We start from the raw sequence: 27,163 nt of genomic DNA, 5'->3' as shown, positions 1-27,163 counted from the left end.
GTTTACCAAATTTGCTAAAATTCCTGACCTCTTGGTTGTATATTACTGTACACAGATCACAAGTGTCCTTAATTCCTAGGAATCTCCCAATGCTTTAGCCTCCAGACCCAACATGATTGTATACAGTCAGGAGAAGATGTGTCCTTTGCAAAGAGGTGTGGTGGCTGGTCTGGAAATCCTGTCATTTGGTATGAGTAAATGACCCCTTAATTTCAGGAAGTGGCCTACAATAACAGATTATAAAGTTAATTTCTCAAGCATTTTTTTCTAGGTTCCAGTCACTACATGTTTGGCTTCAGTGAGAAACAATAACAATGGAAAAGGGTATTGTTTCTTAGGTGGATCTGAGGAGCTGAGTTTAAACAATCTCTTCTTTGAACAGTGGGAAATGCACAACCGAGATATACTTTCCAAGAGGAAAAGCCAGGTACAAAGCAAATGAACAAAGTATTCAAACACATGCTGGCTGAGAATGCAGAAGAACCAATTCAAAAGCCAGAATAGCCTCATATTGTGTTCTTTGATGCCTTTAGAACTGGCTCCTAGGTGAGTCGGGAGTTGCTTGGAACTATGGAAGAATGTGCAGGTACGTGTGTGCATGCATGTGTACATGCATGTGTTTGTCTGTCTGTCCAGGCAACTCTATCCCCCGTGTCATGCAAATACATTAGGAAGGGAAGTAGGGTACAGCCTGAGAGGGCTATAGTAGGTATCATAATTACTTTTCTATTGCCATAACAAAACACCATGACCAAGACAGCTTATAAAAAAAACCCATTTAGTTGCTCTTACCATTTCAGAGGGTTAGATTCCATATGGTGGATCAATGTCTGGTGGCAAGAAAAGCTGAGAGCTCACATCTTGATTGAAAGTAGGAGGCAGAGAGAGAGAGAGAGAGAGAGAGAGAGAGAGAGAGAGAGAGAGAGAGAGAGAGAGAGAGAGAACACACTAGGAATGGCACAAGTGTTTAGAAACCTCAAGGTCCATCCCTAGTAATACACCTTCTTCAACAAGGCCATACCTCCTAATCCTTCTCAAACAATTTCACCAACTGGGGACCAAGTATTCAAACATATGAGTCTATGGGGACTATACCTACATTGTAAGTAGGGATTAATAGGCCATGCTGGTAGGATTTTAGCAAAAAAAGTGTTTAAAGCTATGTGGATTATGGAGGCCCAGCTCAACAGGCTTTAGAGGAAAACAACGTGAACCAGGCTAGAAAACATTCTTAGGATGTTCTTAGGTAAAGAATGTAACATGTTTCTGCTCTTGTCCTAAGAATTTGCTTGAGGCTAAATTAAAAACGCTATGAATTAATTACTCTGGCAGAGGTGATTTCAAAGTAGCTTATTGACTCTGCTGCTTAATTATTAGTAATCACTCTACCATGTCTACATGAAATAGAATAAGTGGGGCAATAAAATTCAGTTTGAAGAGAAAAAGAACACCAAGAAATTTAATGTTGGGGCCAAGACTTTTGCTGAAAGAGATGAGATCAAGACAAGGCTTGATCTGCATTGGGATAAAGGGAGAGATGCCCTCAGAACAAGACCCCATCAAGATTCCAACTTGTGAAAAGAAAAGGCATAAAGAATTTTCTTCTCCTAAAAATCAACACTAAATCAAAGATTATACAAATGTGATTCAAAGATGCTGGGTCCACCCCAAGTTGGTAGTTAAACTTGGCAGTGTTGTCCACATGGTTCTGGCTTTTAGAATCAAGAAAGATACATGGAGTAAAAGGTTGAAGAATCTTCCTCCATGATTAAGGAGAGCTGCTGAGGCCAAGAGTGGGGAAGGAGAGCCCCTCTAAGGAGGACCTGAGAAGCCTTGTGAAGCTGTTGACGTGAAACTTGGATTTGTTGGAAACTCCAAGACATTACAAGTGCCAGAGCCACGAGATATCTGCAAAGGAGAGCTGCACATGTGGATTGTAACCACCTTGAGAAAGAAAGCAGTATCTTTGCAGGCAGCAAGGCTGTCAAGATGGAACTATCTAAGCTCTTTGACATCAGACATGGAACTACATGATTTGCAGTTTGCCTTGCTGGGGTTCAACCTTTCTTTGGTCCAGTATTTCTTCACTGTGCCCTGATTCATCCCTTTTTGAATAGTAAAATATATTCTGTGGCATCGTATTTTGGAAGTATGTAATTTGCTTTTTGATTTTACAGGTGGTGGCAATTAAAAGATTACCTTTAGTTGCAGAATTTACTTTGGAGAATGGCCCTATAGACTCATATGTTTGAATACTAGGTCCTCAGTTGATGGAACTGTTTGGGAAGGATTAGGAGGTATGGCTTTGTTGGAGAACATGTGCCACTAGCAATGGGTTTTGAAATTTCAAGACTTGTGCCATTCTCAGTGTGCTTGCTCCACCTTCTCTTTCTCTCTGCCTCCTGCTTGCAGATTTAGATGTAAGCTTTCAGCTATTCCTGCCACCATTTCTTTGTTCCACTATCAAAGACTCTAACTCTCTGAAACCATAAGCCCAATTAAATGCTTTCTTTCATGGCTGACCTTGGTCAGAGTGTTTTGTCACAACAGCATAAAAGTAACTAGGATAGGATCCAAGACCTGAGACTTTGAAAACTGTTACAACAAAGTAAAGAAACACTTCAAGGTTTATGGATATTTAGGGATTTTCTAAATAGGATTTCAGTTATTAAGGAAATAATGCCAACCCTCACAAACAGAAGCCACATGAAATTTTAAAAAAAGCTTCTTGCTGGGCCCGCACAGATCCAAGCCAGATGGTGTAGTTGGAGAGTGGGAAGTGGACACGAGCCTCCTCCCTAACTAACAACATACTCTAATCAACCACTTGCAAAGGAAAACTTAGTTTGTTCCAATGGCATCTCACTGGGTGTATAGTTAAGGGTGGGCCTCATGTCTAGCAATGGTATATGTAGATTGTTTTTTGTCTCATGTGATGTTTGTTTGGGCATTTATCTTACTGGTATTTTGCTTGTATATTACAGTTCCTGATTTTTACATTTTTGTGTATATGTATTTCTTATGCTTCTTCTTTTCTTTCCTAAATTCTGATTTATTTATTTTGTTTATCTGTTTTCTAAAGAGAGAGAGAAAGTGTGGAGTTGGATGGATGGGGAGGTGGGGAGATCCAGGAGGAAGTAAAGGAGGAGAAACCATGATCAGAATATGTTGAACATGGAAAAAACATTTTCAGTGAACAAAAAGCTTCTGCCTATCTGACAGAAAGTTAATATCTGGAATTTATAAAATATACAAAACCTAAACAATAATAAATCAAAGAATTCAATCAATAAACTGACTAATGGCATGGACAGATAAGTTTTCAAAAGACAAATACACAATAATCTTTAGAGATAAAATCTACATTGGGATTCTATCTCACTATAACAAGAATGGCCATCATTAAAAAACAAATAACAACAAATTATGGGAAGGATATGGGCAAAAGAAACACTTATATACCACTCTGTTAAGAATGTAAACTACTCCAGTTACTATGGAAATCAGTATGGAAGTCTCGCAAAAAAACTAATATTAGATCTACCATAAGGCCTACATCTATCATTCCTGGGTATTTAACTAAAGGACTCCTTATCAATTACACACACAAATATTACAGCATTATTCATAATAGCTAAATTATGTAACCAACATAGGTATCACAGAAATTGCTAAAGAAAATATGGCATATATAAATAATCAGAGTTTTCAGCTATACAAAACAATGAAATTATGATGGAAATTTTATAATAGCTGAAGACAATTATATTAAGCAAATTATTATGTTTTATCTTATTTGTAGTTACTAGATTTTATACAGATACTTACAATTATGAAAGTAGAAATAAAACTAGGGGAAAAAGAAGGCTAATGAGTGGGGGAAGAAAGGAAGGTGGAATAGTACAAGAAAGAACATGCTCAAATATAATATATGCCTATATGACAATACACTTTTGTAACATACATCACACAATGTAAAGTGAAAATACACAATGAAAGAATTTAAAAATAAGCTTTAAAAGGAGAAAAAAATCACAAATAAACCAAATCTTCTTCAAATAAAGTGTTCACGCATTGGTCATACAAATAAAAAGTCAGGCTTACCTTGACATACTGAACTAGACGCTCATTGACATTCACTTTGTAAGTTTCTATGCCTAGCTCTTTAGACAAGCGTAATATTCTGTTCTGAGTTGGTCCCACATAGGCTCCGCCAACATCTACCCATGAAACATGCTCATTCTGTAGAAAGAGGAAAAGTGATGATTATACTTAAACTTTGTAATCAAGAAATCTTTTCATCATGAAAAATCCTGTTTATTTGCTAACTTAATTGTGTCTTGCATATCCTTTATAAATGTTCACCTGAAACTCAAACCCTTTTTGTTGTCCCCTCAAAAGATGGGGAACACTGTGACAATTCAGTAGGCATGTCCATTTGTAGAGCTATTGGTGAAGATGATTCAGTAATACAACACATAAAAAAGCACTGTATATATATAGTCCATCCCTGCTTATCTAGATTCTTTGCAAATCACTTAACTTATTATGTGTATTTTGTTCTTCGGTTATTGCTATAGGAGTCACCCAGGGATTTCTTAAACCTAATTCCCTTATTTCTGTTGGATGAAATCTTAAATCAGCCCACATTTTCGGGCTTCTGCTGATACTATAACACATTTCCAGGCAAAAATGAATCATTGCAAAAATATTTAAAATATTTAATTATTTATAAATATGTAAACTTTCTTATAAGCTAAAACTGTTTTATTTTTCCCTCTTAAATGCAGCTCTCCACTTTTTTTTGTTTAGTCAACAAATTGAATGTTGGTAACATACAACTCCTTTATGTGTTTTAGTAAAAGTTATTTCAGGAGTACTTCTTTTTTAAATTTTTTTCCTCTTCTCAAATTTAAATTAGAAACAAGCTTGTTTTACATGTCAATCCCAATTCCCTCCTCCCCTGCCCCCCACCAATCCCCTATCCCATCCCCTTTCTGCTCTCCAGGGAGGATGAGGCCTTACGTGGGGGAATCTTCAAAGTCTGTCACATCATTTGGAGTAGGGTCTAGGCCCTACTCCAAATGTGGCTAGGCTGAGAAAGTATCTATGTGGAGTGGGCTCCCAAAGTCCATTCATATACTAGAGATAAATACTGATCCACTACTAGAATCAGGAATACTTCTATTCTATTGTTTGTGTCAGTTATTGAGTGTGCTCATTGCCTTTTATCATTACTTTCCTGATTATTTTTTATTGTATATTAATAACTGTATTTGAAAAGTTTGCAGAAATAAGTAGACTTCTTGGAGTAATTTTTCTCAGAAAAGATTTATGAGATACTAATGATACTAGATAACTATTTCTTTTCACTACCTGACATTTGAAGCTAGGAGGAAATGCACATATAGCTTAGTCTTCTTGCAGTTCACCCTTAGTTCTAAGAAGCAGCCCAATCTAAAAAGAAGGGTTGAAAACCTTTCCTCATATACATATTTCCCTGGGCTGGAACAAAATGAACAAGGGAGAAAGTCAATTAGGGAATCATCTCAGGACACTGGAAAGGAATTGACTTTTTACTTAAGTGAGGAAGTGAGCCTTTGAGATCTGACTTAGATTTGAATGACTCACTTTCACTGCTGTAAAATTAATTATAGGGAACAAGGGTAAAAACAGGGAAATCAGCAGTCTACAGCAGTAACCTGACCTAGAGGTGATAGTGGCTAACAGTAACAACAGTAGGAAACAATGAATTCCAAACATATTTTGAAGACAAAGGTAAAACAATTTCTGGACAGAATGAACTTTGGTCTGGAAGTACTAGACAAGACCTCAAGTATTTGCTGAGTTATTGTGTAATGTCATGCTGTGCCTGTTATTTCTTTATTTAGAACATGTTACTCAGCCTAAGAGGCCACAAACCTGAAAAGCTATTAGGAAACAAATATGTTGACCTTATGGTGGCCTTGCAGATATTCCAACTTTATTAATTTGATTCTGTAGAATTATAGTTTAATTATGAAAAATTAAAGTTCTGAATTTGTAGAAAAACCCATTAGAAGAAATCAGGTGACATTATCAAATTTGAAATTTTGTTTTTTAAAGATCCAAAGAGTAAAATAATTAAAAAATAAAAAAATTAAAAAGATCCAAATAGTTTACATGGCTTCTTCTTCCAAAGTTATACTAGTTGATTATGTTGTTTGAATCAATTCTCAAAATATTTGATTTTGCTTTCTATTACATACCATTCTGATCCTTCATAAGCCTTCTTTTTCTCTTTCTAAGCATTTGGAATATAAATGCTAAGTGTTCATTTCTAAGTAGTTCTAAGATTTCTTTCTCATCATATACCAAAGAGTACAGTGCTGAATAGATGCTAATAATTCCTGTCTGCTGCTGACATATATAAATGGAGCAATATGGCCAAGCAGCTCAAGCCAATAACATAGATTGGGATAAGCATGTCAGAATTTCATTTCCTTTATATGTCTTTCTCTTAACTGAAAATCTGCAGCATGACTGATGTTCCTATTTAATAAGCAAAAGGTTTAAATTATAAGAAAAGTAGGACTAAGGGATAACTTAATAACTATCTCTAAAATGAAAGACTATTTTTCAGAAATGACAGAAGACTCACATCTGCTGAGTGAATATAGGCAGAATATTCAAATTGTGTTTTTCACTACCATACAATGCTTTCAATTTCAATTTGAAGATGGACTGATTGTTGGGATACACACCTATGATTCCATCATTTCAAAGGCTAGGGCAGCAGGATCTCAAGTTGAAGGCCAGCCTGGTTACACAGCAAGATCCTATCTCAAAAAAATTAAAATAAAGAATCAGATATTGTGGTTCATGCGTTTAATCCCAGCACTTAGGAGGTAGAGGTAGATGGGTCTCTGTGAGTTCATGGCCAGTTGGATCAACATATGAGTTCCAGGACAGACGAGGCTACACAGTGAACCCTGTCTCAAAAAATTTTTTTTTAAAAAGTATATAAGAGCATCTTGGAAGACTTACATGTGAAATGCTAGTAGGACTTATTCAAGGTAGACTCAAGTAGGCATAGTGAAGAGATTCCAGTCCCCTCACTCCTTTTGTACATTTTTAATTATACAAATGTTTTGCCTGCAAGTATGTGTGTGTACCATGGGTGTGCCTGGTACCCACAGAAGTCATGAGAGGTCTTCAGACCCTGGAACTGGATTTATAAATGGTTGTATACCACCACATGGGTGCTTGGAATCAAACCCTGGTCCTCTGCAAGAGCAACAAGTACTCTTAACCAAAACCTATAGCAGACTATATTTAAGGAAACACTCAGAAATACTCCAAATAAAGTTAATGTCACTTTACACCAAAGTAAAGGAATCAAGCATGTTTTATACCATAGAGCAGCATATCTGCAGCCTCCCCTTAGAAGCTTATTAAAAAGCAAATGGAGATTCAGCAGCCCTGAAAATTTACTCTCCTTTCCAGGCTATATAGGTCTGTAGACAACACATGGGGTAACAAGGTTGTAGGACACACTGTTAGAGCTGAGCAAAATAAAAACAAGCCTCATTGGTCTAGTGAAGTGTATGCACATAATAGAATGCATGAAATGGTATAACTGGAAGAGCTACTGCACCATCCTATCTCAGACGACATCATACAGCTATTGCAGTAGCTATTCCAAATCCCCATTTTATTCCTGTTTCTTCTCTGCTGCCTGAAAATGTTCAGTACTTCCTCTCCCACCTACAGTTGAGATAGCCACTCTGCCTAATGAGACAAACGTCTGCTCAGAGTTCACTGGTAAAGAAAACGCTCTGGGAGCTCCTCCCTGCCTGGGCATGTCTACTCCAAGCCAGCTGTAGTCTGGCCCTCCTTCTTAGCTTCTATGGCTTTTCTCTAACCTCTGCCTCCTGTCTCATTACATTCCCTACAAACTTCCATCTTTGGCCTTATTTCTTTGTATCTTCTCCATATGTACTTTCATGAGCTCCCACAGATTCAGTTACTTACAGAGACAGTAACATTGCATAATAGCTAGCCTGCAGTTTTCCAGAATGCTAATATAGGTCCATGTATAAAAGGCAGTGATGTAACAAGAACTGTGTTTTTTAAATGTAGCCAGACCCAACCTGAGCAAAGAGGCCAAGGGCAAAAGGTACACAATGATATGATACATTTAATTCTGCATACTATAACCACTATACTTCTTTAAGCTGCATACTGTTGAATAAACAAGGAGCCCACATTGTGTGTGTGTGTGTGTGTGTGTGTGTGTGTGTGTGTGTGTGTGTGTGTGTGTGTGTGTGTATTAGGAATATAAAATTACTTTTAGTAATGCCAAACTATTGTATTACCTCACGTACTATATACTCAATTTGACTCTCTAATATAGAGATTATAACACTGGAATGAAGTTAATTGTTCACATTTGTTGTGTTTACTAGGATTTGATTGAAGTCAGAGGCCATCACTATCTAGTCAGCACTTCTTAAAAAGAATGATCATGTTGGGCATAGTACTGTATGTCTATAATCCCAGCATTTGGAAGACTGAGGTATGAGAATGAATTTGAGGTCAGCCAGGACTATATAGTGGGTTTAAGGCCAGCCTTAAATACAGAGAAAAACACTGTCTCAAAAATAAACAGGTAAAGAAAGAAAAGGCCACTTATTTGGTGAAATGGTTTAGACCTGGTGGGCAAATGGCTTAACTGTGTGATCTCATGAGATCTTCTCCAGTACTATGACTTCAAGTGGCCCCATTTATAGTTTTAAGTGGCATGCTGTTAAGTATTGAAATCACTTACCCTCACAGTATATGTTCTTCCTCCAACTCTATCACGGGCCTCCAAAACTAAGACATTAATTTTATATTCAGATAAGAGTTTGGCAGCAGCCAACCCTACAGGCAAAATAAAAGAGAAGAAACGTTAACATCTAAATGCCAGACATCTCAGATTTACCAGATCTACCCAGAAAATAAGTAAAGAGGAATACACCTAATCTGTTGATTTTACAATTATTCTAAGAAATTTTGAGCAATATTATTAGCTATCATAAAGGATCCCCAAATGACTAACTTATTCATCTTGTACTTAAGGTTAGCTATTAGAAAAAACAGTAATCTTTTTGAAAGTGTATCTTGTTTTCTAGAGTAGTCAAATCACACTTAGAGAAACTTCTGAGCCTTCTTCCAGAATTTCCTGTGGCCCTAAATATGAATCTGAATAATGCCCTCTCCTGACAATGAGATTGATGACTAACTTATATGCCATCCTATAGCCTTCATCCAGCAGCTGATGGAAGTAGAAGCAGACACCCGCAGCTAAAGCTTGAACTGAACTGAAATCCAGTTGCAGAGAAGGAGGACTGATGAGCAAAGTGGTCCATACGAGGCTGGTGAAACCCACAGAAACAGCTGACCTGAACAAGGAAGAGCTCTTGGTTCCCAGACTGATAGCTGGGAAACTAGCATGGGACTGATCCAGACCCCCTGAATGTGGGTGTCGGAGAGGAGACCTCGGAAATCTATGGGACTCCTTGTAGTGGATCAGTACTTATCCCAAGCATAGGAATGGACTTTGGGAGCCCGTCCCACATAGAGGGATACTCCCTGAGCCTAGACGCATGGGGGTGGGCCTAGGCCATATCCCAAAGGATATGACCAACTCTGAATATCTCCTATGGAAGGCCTCACCCTTCCTGGGGAGCAGAAAGGGTATGAGATAGGTAGGGTGTTTGTTGGGGGCGGGGGGGGGGAGGGAGAGGGACCTGGGATCGACATGTAAAATAATCTTTCTGATTAAAAGAATGGTCTTGGAATTTAACAGGAAAATATTTAAGAAAATCAACTACTGTTAGCCCTCCCTATCCATGGATCCTCAGATTCAATCAACTGTAGACTGAGTTGTTTGGTTTTTTTGTTTTGTTTTGTTTTTAGAGATTGTGTCTACTTAGCTTAGCTAACTTGGTGGTGTATACCTATAATGCTAGCACTTGAAAGTAAAGGCAAGAGGATCAGAACTTCAAGGCCATCTATCTACAACTATATTGTGAGTTTGAGGCCAGTCCAGGTTACATGAGACCCTGCCCTCCAAAATATTACTTAATTAAAAAATAAATAAAAATTGGGTCTGTGGTGAAGATATTCAAACATTTTGTCATTATTCTACAAATAACAAGGAAACTTTTTACACAGAATTTGTATTTTACTAGGTATTAAAAGTAATCTAGAGATGATTTAAAGTATATAGGATGATTATAGAGGTTCTATGTAACTATATCATTTCATTTAAAAAACTGAGGATCCTCCTATTTTGGTACTCACAGGAGTTCTGAAACCAAACATCCTTAGATATCGAGTAATGATTATTACGCAAAATTTTTCTTCCATGATTCTGAATAAATAAATGTTAATGTTTCAGTTTTCATGTTGATTGTGAAGACAGTGACTAATTAGGAATTTTCATGACAAATAGAAGGTTAGAAAACACAGGTTTTGTTTTTTTTTTTTAATGCTAGCAGGTAAAGCACAGACAAACTTTGCGGTCTAGTAAGGTGTTTTCTTTCATTTTCATTTTTTTGAGACAGGGTCTTGCTATGCAGCTCAAACTGGTCTTGAACTGTCAGCAATCCTCCTGCTGATTACAGGTATGCAGCAGCATGCCTACCTTCAGAGAAGCGTTTCTAATATAACAACTATAGCTGTCAATTTGGAGGGGAAGCAAAAGATGTTATCTACTATAAGAAACAAGTCTGAGATTATACTCCTTAACCATTTATGCATTCTACCCTCTCCCCAATCACTATAAAATTCAATTATAACTCGTAGAAAAAAAACAAATCTCAACTGGGCACGGTGAAACATCCCTGTAATTCCTCACTCAGAATGCTCATTCAGGAGGATGGAAATTTTGAGGCCAGCCTGGTTTTGCAGCAAGACTATGCATGTCAAAGAATGAATGAAATAATGGGAAGATAGGAAAGAAAAGAGAAGGAGAAAGGAAAGGTTTAATTTTTTCAAAGGTAGTCAGGGGAAAAGGAATTATGAGGAAATATTAAGGATACTATTTTCAAAGTATGTGTGAAATGTCTCTATGTGTGCTATAAACAATGGTGCTAGCATGGCCAGACAGCAATGAATGAGGAGCAAATCAGACAGGATCAAGATATGAGGCCCAAGCAGGTCTAAAATATGAGCTACTTTTTTCCTTAGCCTCCAGAGAACTGGGATTACAAGACCATGCAACTATGCCAGCTCCATGAAAACTTGTTGCTTCCCTAGAATAGAGACCCTGCTATGTTGCAGGTGTCAAAAAACTTGCTGCAATCACTAGAAAAAACTACATACTAAGAAAACAAAACCACATTTATGTGGCTGAGGGTGACAGAGTTTGTTTGGTTGGTTGGTTTGTTTTGGGGCTTGTTGTTTTGTTTTGTTTTGTTTTGTTTCAGATAAGGCCTTCCTATGCAGCTGGCTGACCTGGAATACATGGAGGTCTGCAAGCTTCTGTCTCTGCTGGGATTAAAGATGTACACCACCATACACTGCAACATGGTATGTTTTACTAGTGCTTAGAGTTGAACATGTTATGCATGCTAGCTATGTCTTATACATGCTACCTAGGCCAGCAAAGGATCACTGGGCTGCCTCTAGCCCTTATATTGCCTTTATCTCAAATAACCAAGAAAGCTTAACAAGGATAGTTATCATCTCTCTCTCTCTCTCTCTCTCTCTCTCTCTCTCTCTCTCTCTCTCTCTCTGTGTGTGTGTGGTGTGTGTGTGTGTGTGTGTGTGTGTGTGTGTGTGTGTGTGTGTGTATGTGTGTGTATGTGTATGCCCAAGGGAGTCAGAATATTCTAAGTATTAATAGCTAATTTTTCTAATTTTTAAACAAGTATTATGGTAGCTGACAGACAAAAACAAAGTATATCAGTATGCACACAAGCTTGTTGCTGATACATACATGCATTCCTGTCTGTCTGTCTAATCTATACCTCTCTGGATTTTGTGTTGACTGTGAGATAAATCATTCTGTGGATTTGTGTGTGTGTGTGTGTGTGTGTGTGTGTGTGTGTGTGTGTGTGTGTGTGAGAGAGAGAGAGAGAGAGAGAGAGAGAGAGAGAGAGAGAGAGAGGGGGGGGATCATCAGAGAATTAGATAGGAGCAAGCAGGATGCTGTCTTTAAAAGGCCAAATCTTACAATCCTTTCAATATCAATAAACTAAAAACATAGCGCAGTCTCAAGTGATAAATAAGATTAAGCTAACAATTAACTTCAATTTGCCCTTAATTCAACAGACTGGTTGTCTAGACAGTCTCAATTTATTTGATTATTGCTAAGCATTTATTTTCACTTTAGATAAATAAATTTCACCTAAGTTGGGGAATGCAATTACTTCCTAATTTGTTATTTGTTTAAGTCCTTCATTGAAATTTCAAATACACTACAAATGCTCCAAAAGACACTGTCAAATTCTGAACACAGAGAAAGGCTAAATTTAAAGTCATGATTCCCCAAAAGTTTTATGAACACTAATCCTCAGATAAGACACTCCAAGAAAGAGTTTTAATGTTCAAAAAAGTTGGGATCCTTATACATCTTCTTTTGGGATAAATTTCCAGAGAACGCTGTTTATATTAAAGCCTTGAGCAGTCCTACAGGAAAATAAATAAATAAATAATAAAAGAATCATTAAATTCAGCATATCTCCACATTCTATTATTCTTTTTTTTAAAAGACTGTGCATCAAAATGCAGTTGGGAAAAACTGGTTTAATCACTTTCAAGATTGTTCAAATAGTTACAGTAATAAACTGCTGCAGGCAGGGCCCTGGGTTAAATAACATCATAACACTTATAATGCAAGTTAAGTACTGGAGCAAAGCTTTGATACAGTCATGACTTATCCTCTAACACCTCACAAAATTAGTACTAGAAGTGATATTTCTAACTTTTAATATTGACCATCACCCCAGAATGTGAATGAAATTAATTCCTTACTACTTTATGATGTGGTCCCTGACCAACAGAATTTTTATATAACCTCACACTTGGATTCTTGAACTTAATACTCCAAGGATAATAAAAGTATAATCAAACATCAGCTTAAACTAAATTTTCTAGGCAACATTCTCAAAGCTGAAAAATAGCAAATAGACCTTACAAATTTTACTGAAGGCACATAGTGAAACTCCATTGACAAATATTGAATGAATGAATGGATGAATGAATGAATGAATGTGGACACACAATAAAAGGGGTTTTAACATAAGCCACAGCTCAGTTAACTCATTTAATTTGTAAATGATCAATTTAAATATTATCTTTATTGTAGTTCATAACTTATCTAAAATCCAGAACACTTTTGTCAAGTATTACTTCCTCCATAAAATAATTCCCTCTCTGTGTCCCTGACTCTGTGAACCAATTAAGCATATGCTGAATATACCTCATCTTGTAATACTTAGGACCCTAAGTCTTTTAGATTTCAGATTATCTCATGTGCTTTCTGACTGTAACCTGCCACATAATGTCAGATGCAGAATTTTCCACCTGTGGCACCCAGTGAGCACTTCAAAAATTTCAGATTTTTTCTAATCTTCAAGTTAGGAATGCTCAGCAAGTACCAGCATCACTTCAGATTCATAGATATAAATCTCACTACATAGAGGGGTCTTATGTCTTACAAAAGTTACTGTATAGAGAAATGAGCTAACAGATAAAGTACAGAACACCCTCTGATCAAACTTGTTTCTTTCATGTGAGTCAGAATATTATCTAATGCCTTCAAAGGCCAATGATCTTTATAATCTATAACAAAAACATAATAAACAATAAGTGCATATTTAGCATCAACATCTTCATTTCAAAATGTATTATCTTTAAAATATTAACCTTTCAAAATGACTAAAAGTAATCTTATTGGCTGCAGATATGGCTCAGTTGATAGAGTGCTTATATACTATGCATAAAGCCAAGGGTTTGATCCGCAGAGCCATAAAAACTGGCTTGGAACAAATAATCCCAGCACTTAGGATGTGGATACAGGGAAATCAGAAGTCCAAAGTCATCCTCAGCTACATACTGTGTTTGAAGCCTGTTTGAGTACATGAGACACTGTCTCAAAAAGAGAAAAAAAGAAATGAACAGAACAAAAGAAAATTTACATTCATAATATTCTATTTACTACTAACTTTCTTATGTTAGTAAACTTATCTTTGTATTTGTTCACTTATTTGTTTGACACAAATTTTCATATAACTCGGGGCTGGCTTTAAACTTAGTATATAGCCAAAGAAGAATTTTAACTACCTCCTGATCCCCCTGATCTCCTAAATGCTGAGATTAAGAGCATGCAACTCAACATCCAATCGGATTTTCTTATAACTCATGTTTTCCTGCTTCTGTGAGAGCTCAGTATCAGTCCAAATTACACTGCAGGCACCATGACAATGAAAAGGTTTCAAGAACACACAATATTAACCCAGTACAAAAGGAAAAAAAGTCTATGTATAAAAATATGACCTTTTTTCAAGTGAAAAATAGCTTTTACCAGATTTTCAAGGGGATATTTGTGTGGTGATTTCTTTTTCCTCCGCCCTCCCTGTCCCATTTCTCTCCCTCTCCTCCACCATGTGTGTGTGGTAGAGACCTCTGATACATACACCAGTGTGACTGCCTGTGAAGGCCAGAAGTTAACTTTAATCTTACCAATTGATTTTTTGAAGCAGTGTCTGTTGCTGAACCTGAAGCTTGTCTTTTTGTCAGACTATCTGACAGTAAGTCTCCAGGATCTGTCTGTTTACACAGTGCCAGCCCAAACCAGCTTACCCCACTGCCAGTGCTCGACTTACATACAGGCACCCCATACTTGACTTTTTCTCTGGTTTCCTAGGTTCCAAACTCAGGTCCTCATGCCTGTAGAGAAAACATTTTACCCTCGGAGCCATTTCCCTAGCATCTTCTTTTAGTTTATGAACCGGTCTCACTCTGTAGTTCAGGCTGATCTGGAACTCACTATTTAGTCCAGGCTGGCTTCCAACTTGAAATAATTATCATGTCTCAGCTTTCTAAGAGCAAGAGCTAGAATTAAAAATGTAAGCTACCATACCCATATTTCAGGGGTATATTTGGTTCAAAAAGTTAAGAATCACTGATTACAACTGTTTAATATCTATACAGTATCCTCAATTCACTATTTTAAAAGTATATAGGGATGAGTGGGCTGGAGACATGGTTCAGAGGTTAAGAGAACTTATTGCTCTTAAGAATAAGAACTGGGTTCAACCTAAACGCCCTTCCCCTAAAATGAGACTGATGACTACTTTTTATGCCATCCTAGAGCCCTCATCCAGTGGCTGATGGAAGCAGAGGCAGACATCCACAGATATACACTGACCTGAACTCTGGAACCTAGTTGCAGAGAGGGAGGAATGAAGATAGAAGGGGTCAGTACCAGGCTGGTGAAACCCACACAAACAGCTGACCTGAACAAGGGAGAGCACATGGACCCCATCTGCTATCTGGGAGGCCAGTACAGGACTGATCCAGACCCCTGAACATGGATATCAATGAGGAGGCCTCTGCACTCTAAGGGACCCCTGGTAGTGGACTAGTATTTTTCTCTGGCCTAAGAAGAGACTTTGAGAGCCCATCCCACGTGAAGGGATGCACTCTTGCCCTGGACACATGTGGAAGGGCCTAGGCCCAGCCTAGGATGATGTGGTGGATTTTGTAGAGTCCCCATTGAGGGCCCTACCCTGCCTGGGGAGTGGAGGGTGGATGGGGTGGGGGGTATGGGGTGGGGTGAGGAGAGGGAGAGGGAGAAGGGATTGATATGTGAAACAAGCTTGTTCCTAATTTGAACTAATAATAAAAAAAAGAACTGGGTTCACTTCCCCAGCATCTATATGGTGACTCAAAACCATCTATAACTCCAGTTTCAGGGGAAACTAATGCTATCTTCTGGCCTCCTCAAGCATTAGGCACACACAGTACATATATAAATGCAGGCAAAAGTATTCATACACATAAAATAAATATATCTAAAATGCACAACAAGAAATAAATAAAAGTATATATGGGTTGGCTAGATGGGTCAGTTAGGAAAGGCATTTGCTGCACAGGCCTGTTGATCTGTGCTCAATTCCCATGACCCACATAAAGATGGAAGGAGAGAACAGCACTTACACATCCATAATCGTGCACGTGTGCACACACACACACCACAAGGCAATAACAGTAAACATTTAAAAACAAATATGTTTGTCACATGAGAGTTTCCAAACCTAGCAGGATATCCCACAGTTTTCAATGTAACTGTCCATGAAACAATATCAGTAAAATACAGCATGTAAATTAACTATCAGGTAACAGCTACTAGGTTTTAGTGCACCAATCCTCAAAGTAACAACGGTTACTACAGATCCATAGATAAGCCTTCAAAGCAAACTAGTGAGATGATAGAAAAGGACTTTCCTGAAAATATTTTTAAGGATAAAAGTCTAGTTAGGTCACTGAGACTTCTGGGATATTTGATAATTCATTTGCCTTTTTGAACTTCTATTTTGGTCCTTTTGAAATCTTAAGAGCAGTTATTAAGACCCTCAGACATGGTTAATATGTAAATAACTCTCATAGTTAATCACCTTGTTTAGCCTCTTACTGACATTCTTTCCCAGCTCAATCAAATACTGTTAATAAGTGGAGCCTTGTTTACTTTGGCCTGCCAACTGGAAAAAGTGCTTTTAGACAAAGACTCAGAGAAGCCATGGGGAAATGTGAATACACATCTGTGAGGAGACCTGGGTGCTAATTTAAGCTACTACAGGGTGTGAGTATAAAAGGTAAACCAAACCAATTCCAGAATAAAGCATGGTAGGAACTAGTGCTAAGGAATGGTACAAGACTAAACCCAAAGATGAAAACATTTATGAGGCTGATTAATTACCAAGAAAAGAAAATACTGAAATATTACACGTAATGTAATCCAACCTCTTTTTTTCTTGAGATAAGAGTTCACGTATCCCACAATGGCCTCAAACACACTATGTGCTGAATATGACCCTGAACTTCTATCCTGCTTCCACCTCCTGAGTTTTACAGGTGTATAACATGTCAGGTCAACGCAATACTGGAGACCAAACCCAGGCTTCATGCATGTTAGTAAGAACTTTACCTACCTGAGCTATATCCCTTTCCCCTCCTTTTTTTCAGTACTGAACTGAATTCACAGCTTTACCTATAACAGGCATGTGTTATAACACTGAGTGGTACTCCCATCTAATCCTACCACTAAATAACAAAACCACAATTAAAAGACTTTAAATTTCCCCAATTCACAGTGCTAGGTGACAATATAACAAGGACAATGTTACCTAAAGGAAAATGCAAATCGCTGTTTAAAATTATGTATTTGTCATAATAAAGAGGGAAAATAGCCTAAACACTCAACTTGTCTCAAATACTCACAACATTTAGAAAAATTTTGTAAAGTTCTAATCAATCAATCTTAAAAAAATCCCTTATTATGAAATCCATGCATTTCAAATGCATGTGCATTCGGTAGGCAAATATTTATAAAGTATATCCACTTTTAAATCACAGGGTTAAACACTTTTGCAAGTTCCAGTATGTGAAAGAAAGATACAATATGTCTTCACTAAATACTGCAAGATTTTTCATGTTAAAAGATCTCTCCACCACAACTGCACAGATTATGGGGTACAATTTCATCAATAATGCATTATAACATTCCTTTTCTCCACACTTGGTCTCTGTGGTCCATGTAATTATATTATACTTAGGTTTATTCTTAAAAAACATTTATCACATTAGCTGAGAGTTATGTACAAATTCAAATCATTTAGCACTGATTAAATATTAAAACTGCCCATTCACTGTCAGATCCATCCAAAAGTTCATTTGACCATTAAAAAAAAGATATTTTAATCAGAATTCAAATACATTTAACTCTTGAATCACTGTTCAAAAACAATAAAAATAGTTTACACAGTTGAATGAAAGTTTATTGGTGTGCTTTGAATGAAAAAAATCAAATTAAAGGAAAGAAGTATCCTACAAGGCATACAATTCTCTTGCTCACTGAACCTCAGAGTATCCAATAACGAAGCTATCAAAAACCAGTACTCTCTTTTAAAATGGAAAGTTTTTAAAAATCATTGCAAAAGCATACTATATTTGTTGCCAAGTTCTGGGTTAAAATGTTTAAAATGATCCTCATAGAAATCAATCTTACAGGTGATGTATATACTATAGTATATAGTATATAGAAGTCAGTGCATTAGCCATTCTTCTTGCAAAATGACTTTTCTGTTTTGGATCATGAGAAAATTCAATCCCTGCTAGTTTTAATACAGTACTGGGTTCTGGAAAGCTAGCACTCTCAATTGTAGTAGAGCTTGACTATAGAAAAAATGTGTATAGTGATAGTTCTTTCTACAAGATACTTAGTATTTACTTATAAACAAGCAAACAAATATTTTATTTACCAGGAAATATCCAGCATTATGACTAAGGTATTTTCATTAATTACAAGCTAATCTTTCACAGTTCAGAAGCACAAAACTCACAGGTACACATGGCACACTGAATCCTCCAAGTAGCTCCCAGAACCACATTCCTACAAGTACAATGAGAAACTATTTCCATCCCCTTGTATTTCTGACATACATTTAATTAGGTACTACTTGTGTCTGACATATACTCTCATGACACTACCCAATGTTCCTCTGTGTCTACCGTCTTGGGATGTCTTTTTTAAATTGTCTTATCACTATCTATTATAATAAGTCATACTTCTTTCTCAAGGTCCCAGTACTTTGTTCATAATCATAACGTTAATATTTGTCTTACTGTATTCATATTGATTTTTGCTTACTACTTCTTGTAGGAAGATAAGGGCACATTTCTGGCAGGGGATGCTAGTTATCTTTATATCCCTCTATCCTTATGATCTAGCTACTGCTAAGCACATGATAGAAGCTCTAAAATGTCTGAATAAGTTCAGGAGCCAGAGCTCTTAAGTTGCTTAGAGGACTAGAGTGCTCCCCCCTCCCTAACTGTATTCAGAGCTATAGTTAGATAATCACTAAGGAGATGCTGCCTGGAGGATTACAATTGTAGGTGATTGAGCTAGATTGTCTTTTAAACCCCGTCTGACCCAAAGCTCTGAGATTCCAAAAGCGCTATGAAGAATACATATATTGTCCTAAGAAGATAGCTTTTTTTTGTTTCTTCACTCTAAAAACAACCATTTCAGAAATTCTTGGATAAAGACAAATAGAAGTTTTTGTCATTTGTTCCAACTGTGACAGTTATGACTAAGAAGTAGCATCTAAAATCAGAGAATGATACCTTGTCCTTAAAAATAAAATTGAGAAATAAGAATCAGAAAATAAATGTACCTTGTTAAACATAGATTCAAATCTCTTTAAGAAGGGAGAAAAATAGATGAGAGCCAGGGCACCCAGGTATTGCCGGACAGATAGGATGAACTGTTAGAAGCATTTCTATGTTAGGATGAAAACACGGAAGACATAAAGAGACAAAATAAACAGACTAGCACTATGACGAAAGGCACCTCATGTCCATATGAGGAAAAGTGGGTAATACTAGTTGTCCAACAAAGTGAAGGCAGATAATTGATCATGTGGATTAGGTCTTGAGATGCTGGTAATATGAGACCACTTGAGTAGAAAGGTGAGAAAGAAGTGGCTAAAGTAAATCAATCAAGCCTGGAAGAATACTGCATGCAGTATGGATGTGAAAAGAGTTATTATTGTAAAGCATGACCACTGGGAAGGTATTATAATCAGGAAAAAGCTTCAGGAGTCAAGTGTCTGTCCTGGAGATGGGGGCATGAACATGGAAACTGAGGAAGCAGAAGAGGAGTCAATCCAGCTCAAAGGATCTGAAAAGGGAATACAGAAGGCCTGAGAATGTAATTTGATTGCAGAAGTATATACTTAACATATACAAAGTCTGGTGTTTATTCTCTAGCACATCAAAAATAGTAAGGATGTATAGAAGATAAAAGAAAATGACATGATTTAGAGATGTAGCTCATTTGGTAATGCTCACCTAACATGCATGAAGCCCTGGTTTCCATCACTTGCAATACATGAAAACACAATTGTGTGTGGTGGCACAAACCTGTAATCCTAGCACTCAGGAAGTAGATGCAAGAGGATCCAAAGGTCAAGATCATCCTTGGCTACAAGGTGACTTCAGATTCAGCCTGGACTATGTAAGACCCTGACTCAGAAATAAATAAATAAAACAAAATAAAGAAAACGATGTATCAAAATAATGGAAAAGATGGTATCCAAGAAAAGAGTCAAGGCACTGAGGAATCTGCAGTCTGTAAGAGCAAAAAATCCATGAATAGATAAACTACAGCATATGAGTTTAGAGAAAGAAAAAGATTCAACTTAAAGAGCCTTCTATAGATAAGGGAACACTGGATTAATAGAATGAGAAAGAAATACAGCAGAGACTCAAGCTGATTTCAAAGGAAAATGGCAAAAGTATGATCAATAGATGATAAAACTTCAGGATTCAATAGTATCACAGAAAACATGTAAAGGGTTTTAAAAGGGATGGGTTCTTGATTATGGATTATAAGGAGGGCGGTTTCCCCTCACATAGGATAAAAAATTAATTAGATGGGTGGACAGAAAATAGAGCATTATGGTTGTTGGAAATGTTCTGTGTTTTATTTTTGATGACAAAATGGAAATATTATTCTTTGTACAAATACAAAGCTTTCTAAATGCAAATCAATTCTCAGTGATACCATTTAGAATATGCACTCTTCTGAGAGCTACATGGCAAATGCTAATTATTGGCCATGGAGTATAATTGAATAGGTAGCATGATAAGAGTATGTAAATCCTAAGACAAAAGTTTTAAGGAATATTCCAAAGTATTTAAAATTTACACAAGAGCTTCTCTTTTTGGAGAAATGCAGATCCATGCTTTGGAGTGTATTGTAACTTCCTCCCAGGTTGCCACAGTCCCTTAACCCTTGTGCTTAAAATCTATGTTAATAATATTACTGTAAAATGATCTTCCAGCTCAGCTTCAATAAATACATAAATTTGATTCAGGAGCTGGAATCTTTATCTTTAATCCTAGTGCTTGAGAGATAGAAACAGGAGGACCAGGAGTTCATGGAAGCCTCAACTACAGACAAATGTGAAATGTGAGGCCAGCCTGGACTATACCAACTTATGTCAAAACAAAGAAACAAAACGATACTATATCATGGGATTCATACCATGGGATATGGCCATCCCTAGATAAAGAGACGTGTTGTGGAGTTCATAGGAATACTCTCACTCATTCATGAAACATACAGCCTGTATCTAATACCTGAGTCAGATAGGCATCCACATCTATGCTAGTTATAAATCATTTTGGATGGCAATACACAGAAAGGAATGTTTCTAGTCAGTTTGGCTCCTAAAATCTCTCAGATCTGACTGGTAGAAATAACACTAAGGGAAACCAAGTCCTTTTTCCAGTGTTTCTGGCAAACTTAAAGTTGGTGTCTGGAATAAGTAAGTATATTGAGCAAAAAATGTTCTCTATGCCTTCTCCCTGCTGCAAGGAAATGAACTAATTAGTAATTCTCAAGAATAGGTACCAATATTTTGTGGGGATTCATATAATTTGGGTGCTCTCTCTAAAAAAGTAAGAAACCAATACACCAGGTATGGTATCATACAAGTGTAACCCCAGCATTTGGTAGGGGAAGTAGGAGGATTAGAAGCTCAAAGCCATTCTAAATACACAGGGATTTCAAGTATAGCCGATGCTACATGAGACCCTGTCTCAGTCCAGCACCACCACAAAACAAAAGAAGAAAGCAAAATTGTAACATGACTCAGCATGGTAATTTATTTAGAATGAAACCAGAAGGGACCTCAGGTTTTTAAGATGCACCAGCTACATGCTAAATATACTTCTGTTGATGACTAAATATTAGCAATAAAGTGTGAAAAAGGAGAAAGACCAAACAATTAGACAAAAGAAAAACAAGAGACAGGACTGGGGATGCAGCTCACTTGATAGAGTGCTTGCCTACCACGAATAAAGCCCTGGGGTTGACCCCCAGCATTACATAAAGCAGGCATGTTATCCCACATCTGCAATCTGAGCACTTGGCAGTTGGATGCTAGAAAATCAGAAGTCCAAGTTCATCTTTGACTACATATTCTGTTGGATGCCATCCTGAGATACATGAGACATAGTCTCATAAAATTTTAAAAAGTCAGGCTGGAGAGATGGTTCAGCTGCTAATGCCTAGACTCACAAGCAAACATCAAAAAACTTTAAAAAGACAATGCTTTCTTTAAGGAATACTGGAGACAAACCAAGAAAGGGACAACAATAAGGTCCCAGCAAAAAAGTGAATTGTGATATGGTGTTAATCAATTTATATTACATATTATCATATTTATATTCCAGTGATCAACAATCACATTGCGTCTGTGGTACTTGCCTAGAAGGACCAGGTTTTTGGAAACACCAATCCACTAACCTGTAGGCACTCAACAAGTGTTTGCTGAAGGAAGGAACAAAGGAAGGAAAGAATGAGAAATGCTCCTCTTTCTAATTCTTCACCAAAATCTGCTTATCTGCCTCTGATACTTCAGTACAAATGCATACTATTGCTTCCACTGGCTAGGACTACCAAAGCAACAGTTCATACCAATCTGGTGATTAAGATTGTTTTCCCTGAACAGGATGAGTCCAAAGCTACCTATATCTAAAATTAATATATAAGCACATCTATGGTCTATTCAGAGGGGGCATACATTAAAATGGATAATTTGGACCCACCCTATTTATTCCCTTTTCTGTCTTTCTTCCTCTTTCTAAGGTAGGTCTTGCAGATGTGTCTTGAAATTATTAACAGCTGAGGGAAGGGGGACACTTCAGCTTGGGCGTCTACCTAGGGCCAAATCATAATCCCTAAAATTTTCCAATATGAGAATATAAGTGGCAATTTAATACACAAATATTGAAGAGGTCACCAGGAAAATAGAGAAAAAGTTCATGTACCCCTTACTTGATGAAACATTGAAGCCAGGACCTCAGGACAAGCTGCAGGCAGTGTAGCTGTTAACAGACAACACAACAGGTACTCCCTGACTTTCCCTCAGCTCCTGCTTTATGAAGAGATTCCCTTTGGGCAATAAATTTTTATTTATTGCCCTATATTTTTATTGAAGTTCGGAAGAAAACATCAGGAGTATGCTGAATCTTGCAGCTCCTTTTAAAACATTACCTTTTCCTAAAGGATTCTGCCTCCTTATTTTTTACATACTCAAATTTTCTAAGGAATGTTGCTTTGGAGGAGAGCAGAACTTCTACTAGTTCAACAGTACAGACATCCACCCATTCTCAGATACTCTGTTCAGAGGAAGGGATGTGAAATCTGTGAGGCCAAGCAACCACCTCAGGAATTGCAAGTGAAGGTCTTAAATGGAAGAAAATAGCTCTGCAGCTTCCCAGGGAGGCGATTAGACCTCAGGAGAGTTACTGAAACTCTCAAACCACAGATTCTTGGTTTTGTAAAATAGCAGATATGCTGCCCACCCACAAGACTGTTCAGAGGACAGAGGAAACTCAATGTGTTAAAGTAACTGCATAACAAGAGCTAATTAATCATTAGTATTTAGTAGTAGGAGTCAAATTATTTTGTCTCCCTCCACCAGTGCATACCACCATGCAAAGGGACCAAGCCCCGCTGCCATCTGGCAGGATCTAGGGTCCTGCCATAGTAACATTCTCACACGCAGGAGAAAGACCCAGCCAAACACAACAAGAATATTGGAAGTCCCCCACCCTGGTCATCCAGGGCCCCTTAACCTACTGTTAAAGATCCAAACTGACCTGAGATGCCGCCTCCAATCACGACTACGTCGAACATGTGGCCTGAGATATTAGGCTTCTCCAGATTCATCATGGTTTGGGTGAGATTCTCCGGAGACTTTGGTTTAAAAGGGGGGACCGCCCAGGGTGAAACAGACCCTTGTACCGCCCCTTGCATGGTGTCCAGGGGCGGAGTCGATCTTTCTACCCATACCGGGGGGGAGCCCGGCCCTGAGGGCGGAGCGGGCCCTTGTGCAGTGACAAGGGGAGCGCTCAGGGGCGGAGCTGATCCTTGCTGAGATACCCAGGGAGAGCCCTGCTCACAAGGCAGGGATGGCCCTAGTATAGGAACTAGAGGGGCGTGGCAAGCAGGTCCTTGAGGGTTATACTGTGAGGAAGTTGGTGACCCAGGTACTGAGCTATCAAACACCAGAGGTCTTTGTACTGGCAGTCGGGAAGGGAAAATGTGTGCAGGTAATGATGTGGATAACCAAGCAGAGAGGGACAGAGAGTGCCTGGGGAAGTCTTCTGCCAGTGGGGTATTTTCTGGAGCGTTAGGTAGTGGTAACGAAGGCAGGGACAAGTTACTTTGTAATGGATGTTCTAGTGGCAATCCCCAGGGGTAGACAGACAATGAAGGTGGGATGGGATCCTCTATCGACCCTCGGGGAGTGCTGATCACTGAGGCAGGGATAGACCCTAGTTCTGACTGTACAGAAGTGCTAAGTATAGAAGCCACGGAAGGCATTTGCCCAGAAGTCACCAAGGACCTTTGCCCAAAATATCGGGATGAACCCGGGAGAGGAATGGATCTTAGTGTAGATAAGTGCTGGGAGACCGAGCTAAGGATGGAGGAATCCGGGACAGGTATGGGGACCTGAGCCCTCTGGCGGCGGACGCTTAAGTCCCAGGAATAAGACTTTGAGTTGGGGTCATTCTTCTCGTCAGAATCATTTTTGAGCTGAGGGAGGTTGGTGGCACTTAAGGAATCAACCATCTCCTCAATGGACTCGCTCATCTGAGATAAGGGTTGGGAGGCGGTCTGCCACTGAGAATGGGAGGACTCGCTAGAGCTGCTGGAGGTGCTGCCTAGGTGGGATATCCCCACAGAGGTCTCGGCAGGGGCGGGGCGGGTTTCCGGGGGCCATTCCACCTCACGCCCCCTGCTGCCGCGGCCACTCGTGCCGCGGCCTACGGGCAACGGGGGATTATTTTCGGACATAACTCTCGCAGCGGCGGGACGCCGCGAGTGACTACCCTGAACCCACCCCTCAACAGCGCTAGGCTTTCAGGGCCCAGCGGTTACCAGTCGGAGGACCAACACAAGCGCCCGGCCCACTTGGAGGCGGGGAGATGAGGCGTCGGCGTGACGCGAAGCGGCTCCGCCTTTGGCGCCAACGGGCGTTACTTATACTGGTCCCTCAGGGGCCGGACGATACCACCGCGAACGGGGGGGGAACGGCGTCCGTGAGCCAGGCCGCGCGCGTGGTGGTGGGGATTATTAACCTGCCGCTTTCAGGGAATCCTTTGATCTCAAGGTATCAGAGCCGAGACGAGCTCAAGAAAGCGTATATGTAAAGGAGAAAAACCCCGAAGGACGAAGGAACGGAACTCTGCCTAGCCCAGTTTGGTTTAGCCCTCCGGTGACGTCAGGGGGCGGGGCTTGCCGCGCAGCCGCGCGGCTTCCTAGGGCCGGGGAAGGAGGGAGGGGGAAAGAGGGAGGGGGGAAGGGGACGCCGGCCAGCTGCCTGTCCTGCGGAGAGGCTGGTAGTTTTCCAGGAAGTGTTTTGGAGCGAACGTACTTTACCAGAGTCCATAGAAGTATGAGAGAAAAATAACTCAGCTACCACAAATTAAGTGGTAGCGAAATTTAAAAACGAAAGCTAAAGGATGCCTAAGGTGCAAAGAAAAAAAAAAAAGAAAAGAAAATGTGTGCGGCAGTGTAGAGCATAGTGGCCCATACTTGTGATAAACGCATTCTGGATGTCAAAGCGGAAAGATTGCTACCATATGAGTTCCAGGCGGTAGGGAGTGGGGGTGGGGGAATGGCTAAGGAATGAGTTCACTTGTGAAGACATCTTCATGGATTTTGTGAAACAGTCCAATTCATAAATATACCCATATTGGTTGTAAGTCAGCTGACAGGGGTAAACAGCTAAAACTACCACCTGCATTTAATGCTTCCTTTCCACAAGAATTCTGATTAGCAAATCACAGAACTCTGCAAACAGCTGGATTGCAGCTGTTACCTCTAGTCTTTCAAGTGATAGTTTAGGTCTAAGGGAACAGGATTCAGACCACACAAGTGGGGGACCTAGCCTTGGTTTGCAGCCTTATATCTCATAGAAGCAAAATATGTTTTATAATAATAATCCCATAGCCTTAGTTTCCAGGGCCTCTCACATGAGAAACCAGATTAGTAGCCATGACACTAAAAGAAAGCAGAAGTTATGGTTGCATCAGAAATTTATAGCTTTTTAGAGGGTCTCAGTCCAGATACTACTTAGCAATCAGAAGTCACTTTTGCTGTAATTAGTGTCACCAAATAAAACGAAAAATTTGACTATTAAAAAGAATTGTAATGGGGTCAGAGAGATAGTTCTCCATGGATAAAAGATCTTGGTGCCAAACTTGGCAACCTGAGTTCAAGCCCCTGGACACAAATGGTAGAGGAAAGAATGAATTCCTACAAACTGTCCCCTAATCTTCACATATGTACTGTGGTACAGGTGTGCCCCACCACACACAAAATAATTAACCAAACATAATTTTTAAAAAACAACTGTGAGGCTTGCTATGGTGCCATATACCTATAATCCTAGCTCTCTGGAGACTGAAGCAGGAGGAGTGTGTTTGAGATTAACCTAAACTATATAATGAGTTCCAGTCTAGGATGTGCTATAGTGTGAGACCTATCTCATAACAAAAACAAAAATGGCCAGGTGTTGGTGGTGCATGACTTTAATCCCAGCACTCAGGAGGCAGAAGCAAGCAGATCTCAGTGAGTTTGAGACCAGCCTCGTCTACAGAGCGAATTCCAAGACAGGCTGCAAAGCTACACAGAGAAACCCTGTCTCGAAAAACAAACAAACAAAAACAAAAATGATGATGAGTCTTAGTAAGAAAAAAGACAATCCCAAAGCCCATTGTGCTACACCTTGTGTTTCTGCTCTGTATCCCTGTTACAAATACAGAGAAAGGGTTTAAAAAATGGGAATGCCTGAGCCAGTGAGATGGCTTAGCAGGAAAGGTTCTG

General features: G+C 38.9%; 1 protein-coding gene across 1 annotated transcript in view; it reads right to left on the bottom strand.

Annotated features, from left to right (window-relative positions):
• Window positions 1-25,255, bottom strand: part of LOC100760815 (amine oxidase [flavin-containing] A) — a 60,540-nt gene extending 35,285 nt beyond the window's left edge. Inside the window, exons 1-3 of the mRNA XM_027433225.2 lie at window positions 23,929-25,255; window positions 8,810-8,904; window positions 4,105-4,242 (exon numbers count right to left, since the gene is read on the bottom strand). Coding sequence (XP_027289026.1) covers window positions 4,105-4,242; window positions 8,810-8,904; window positions 23,929-25,129 — 1,434 coding nt within the window. The 5' untranslated portion in view covers window positions 25,130-25,255. The remainder of the gene's footprint in view (window positions 1-4,104; window positions 4,243-8,809; window positions 8,905-23,928) is intronic.
• Between the last annotated feature and the right edge of the window lie 1,908 nt (window positions 25,256-27,163).

Source organism: Cricetulus griseus, chromosome X (assembly GCF_003668045.3).
Source record: "Cricetulus griseus strain 17A/GY chromosome X, alternate assembly CriGri-PICRH-1.0, whole genome shotgun sequence".
Classification (NCBI taxonomy): Eukaryota; Metazoa; Chordata; class Mammalia; order Rodentia; family Cricetidae; genus Cricetulus; species Cricetulus griseus.
This window is presented reverse-complemented; position numbering and strand designations above follow the sequence as displayed.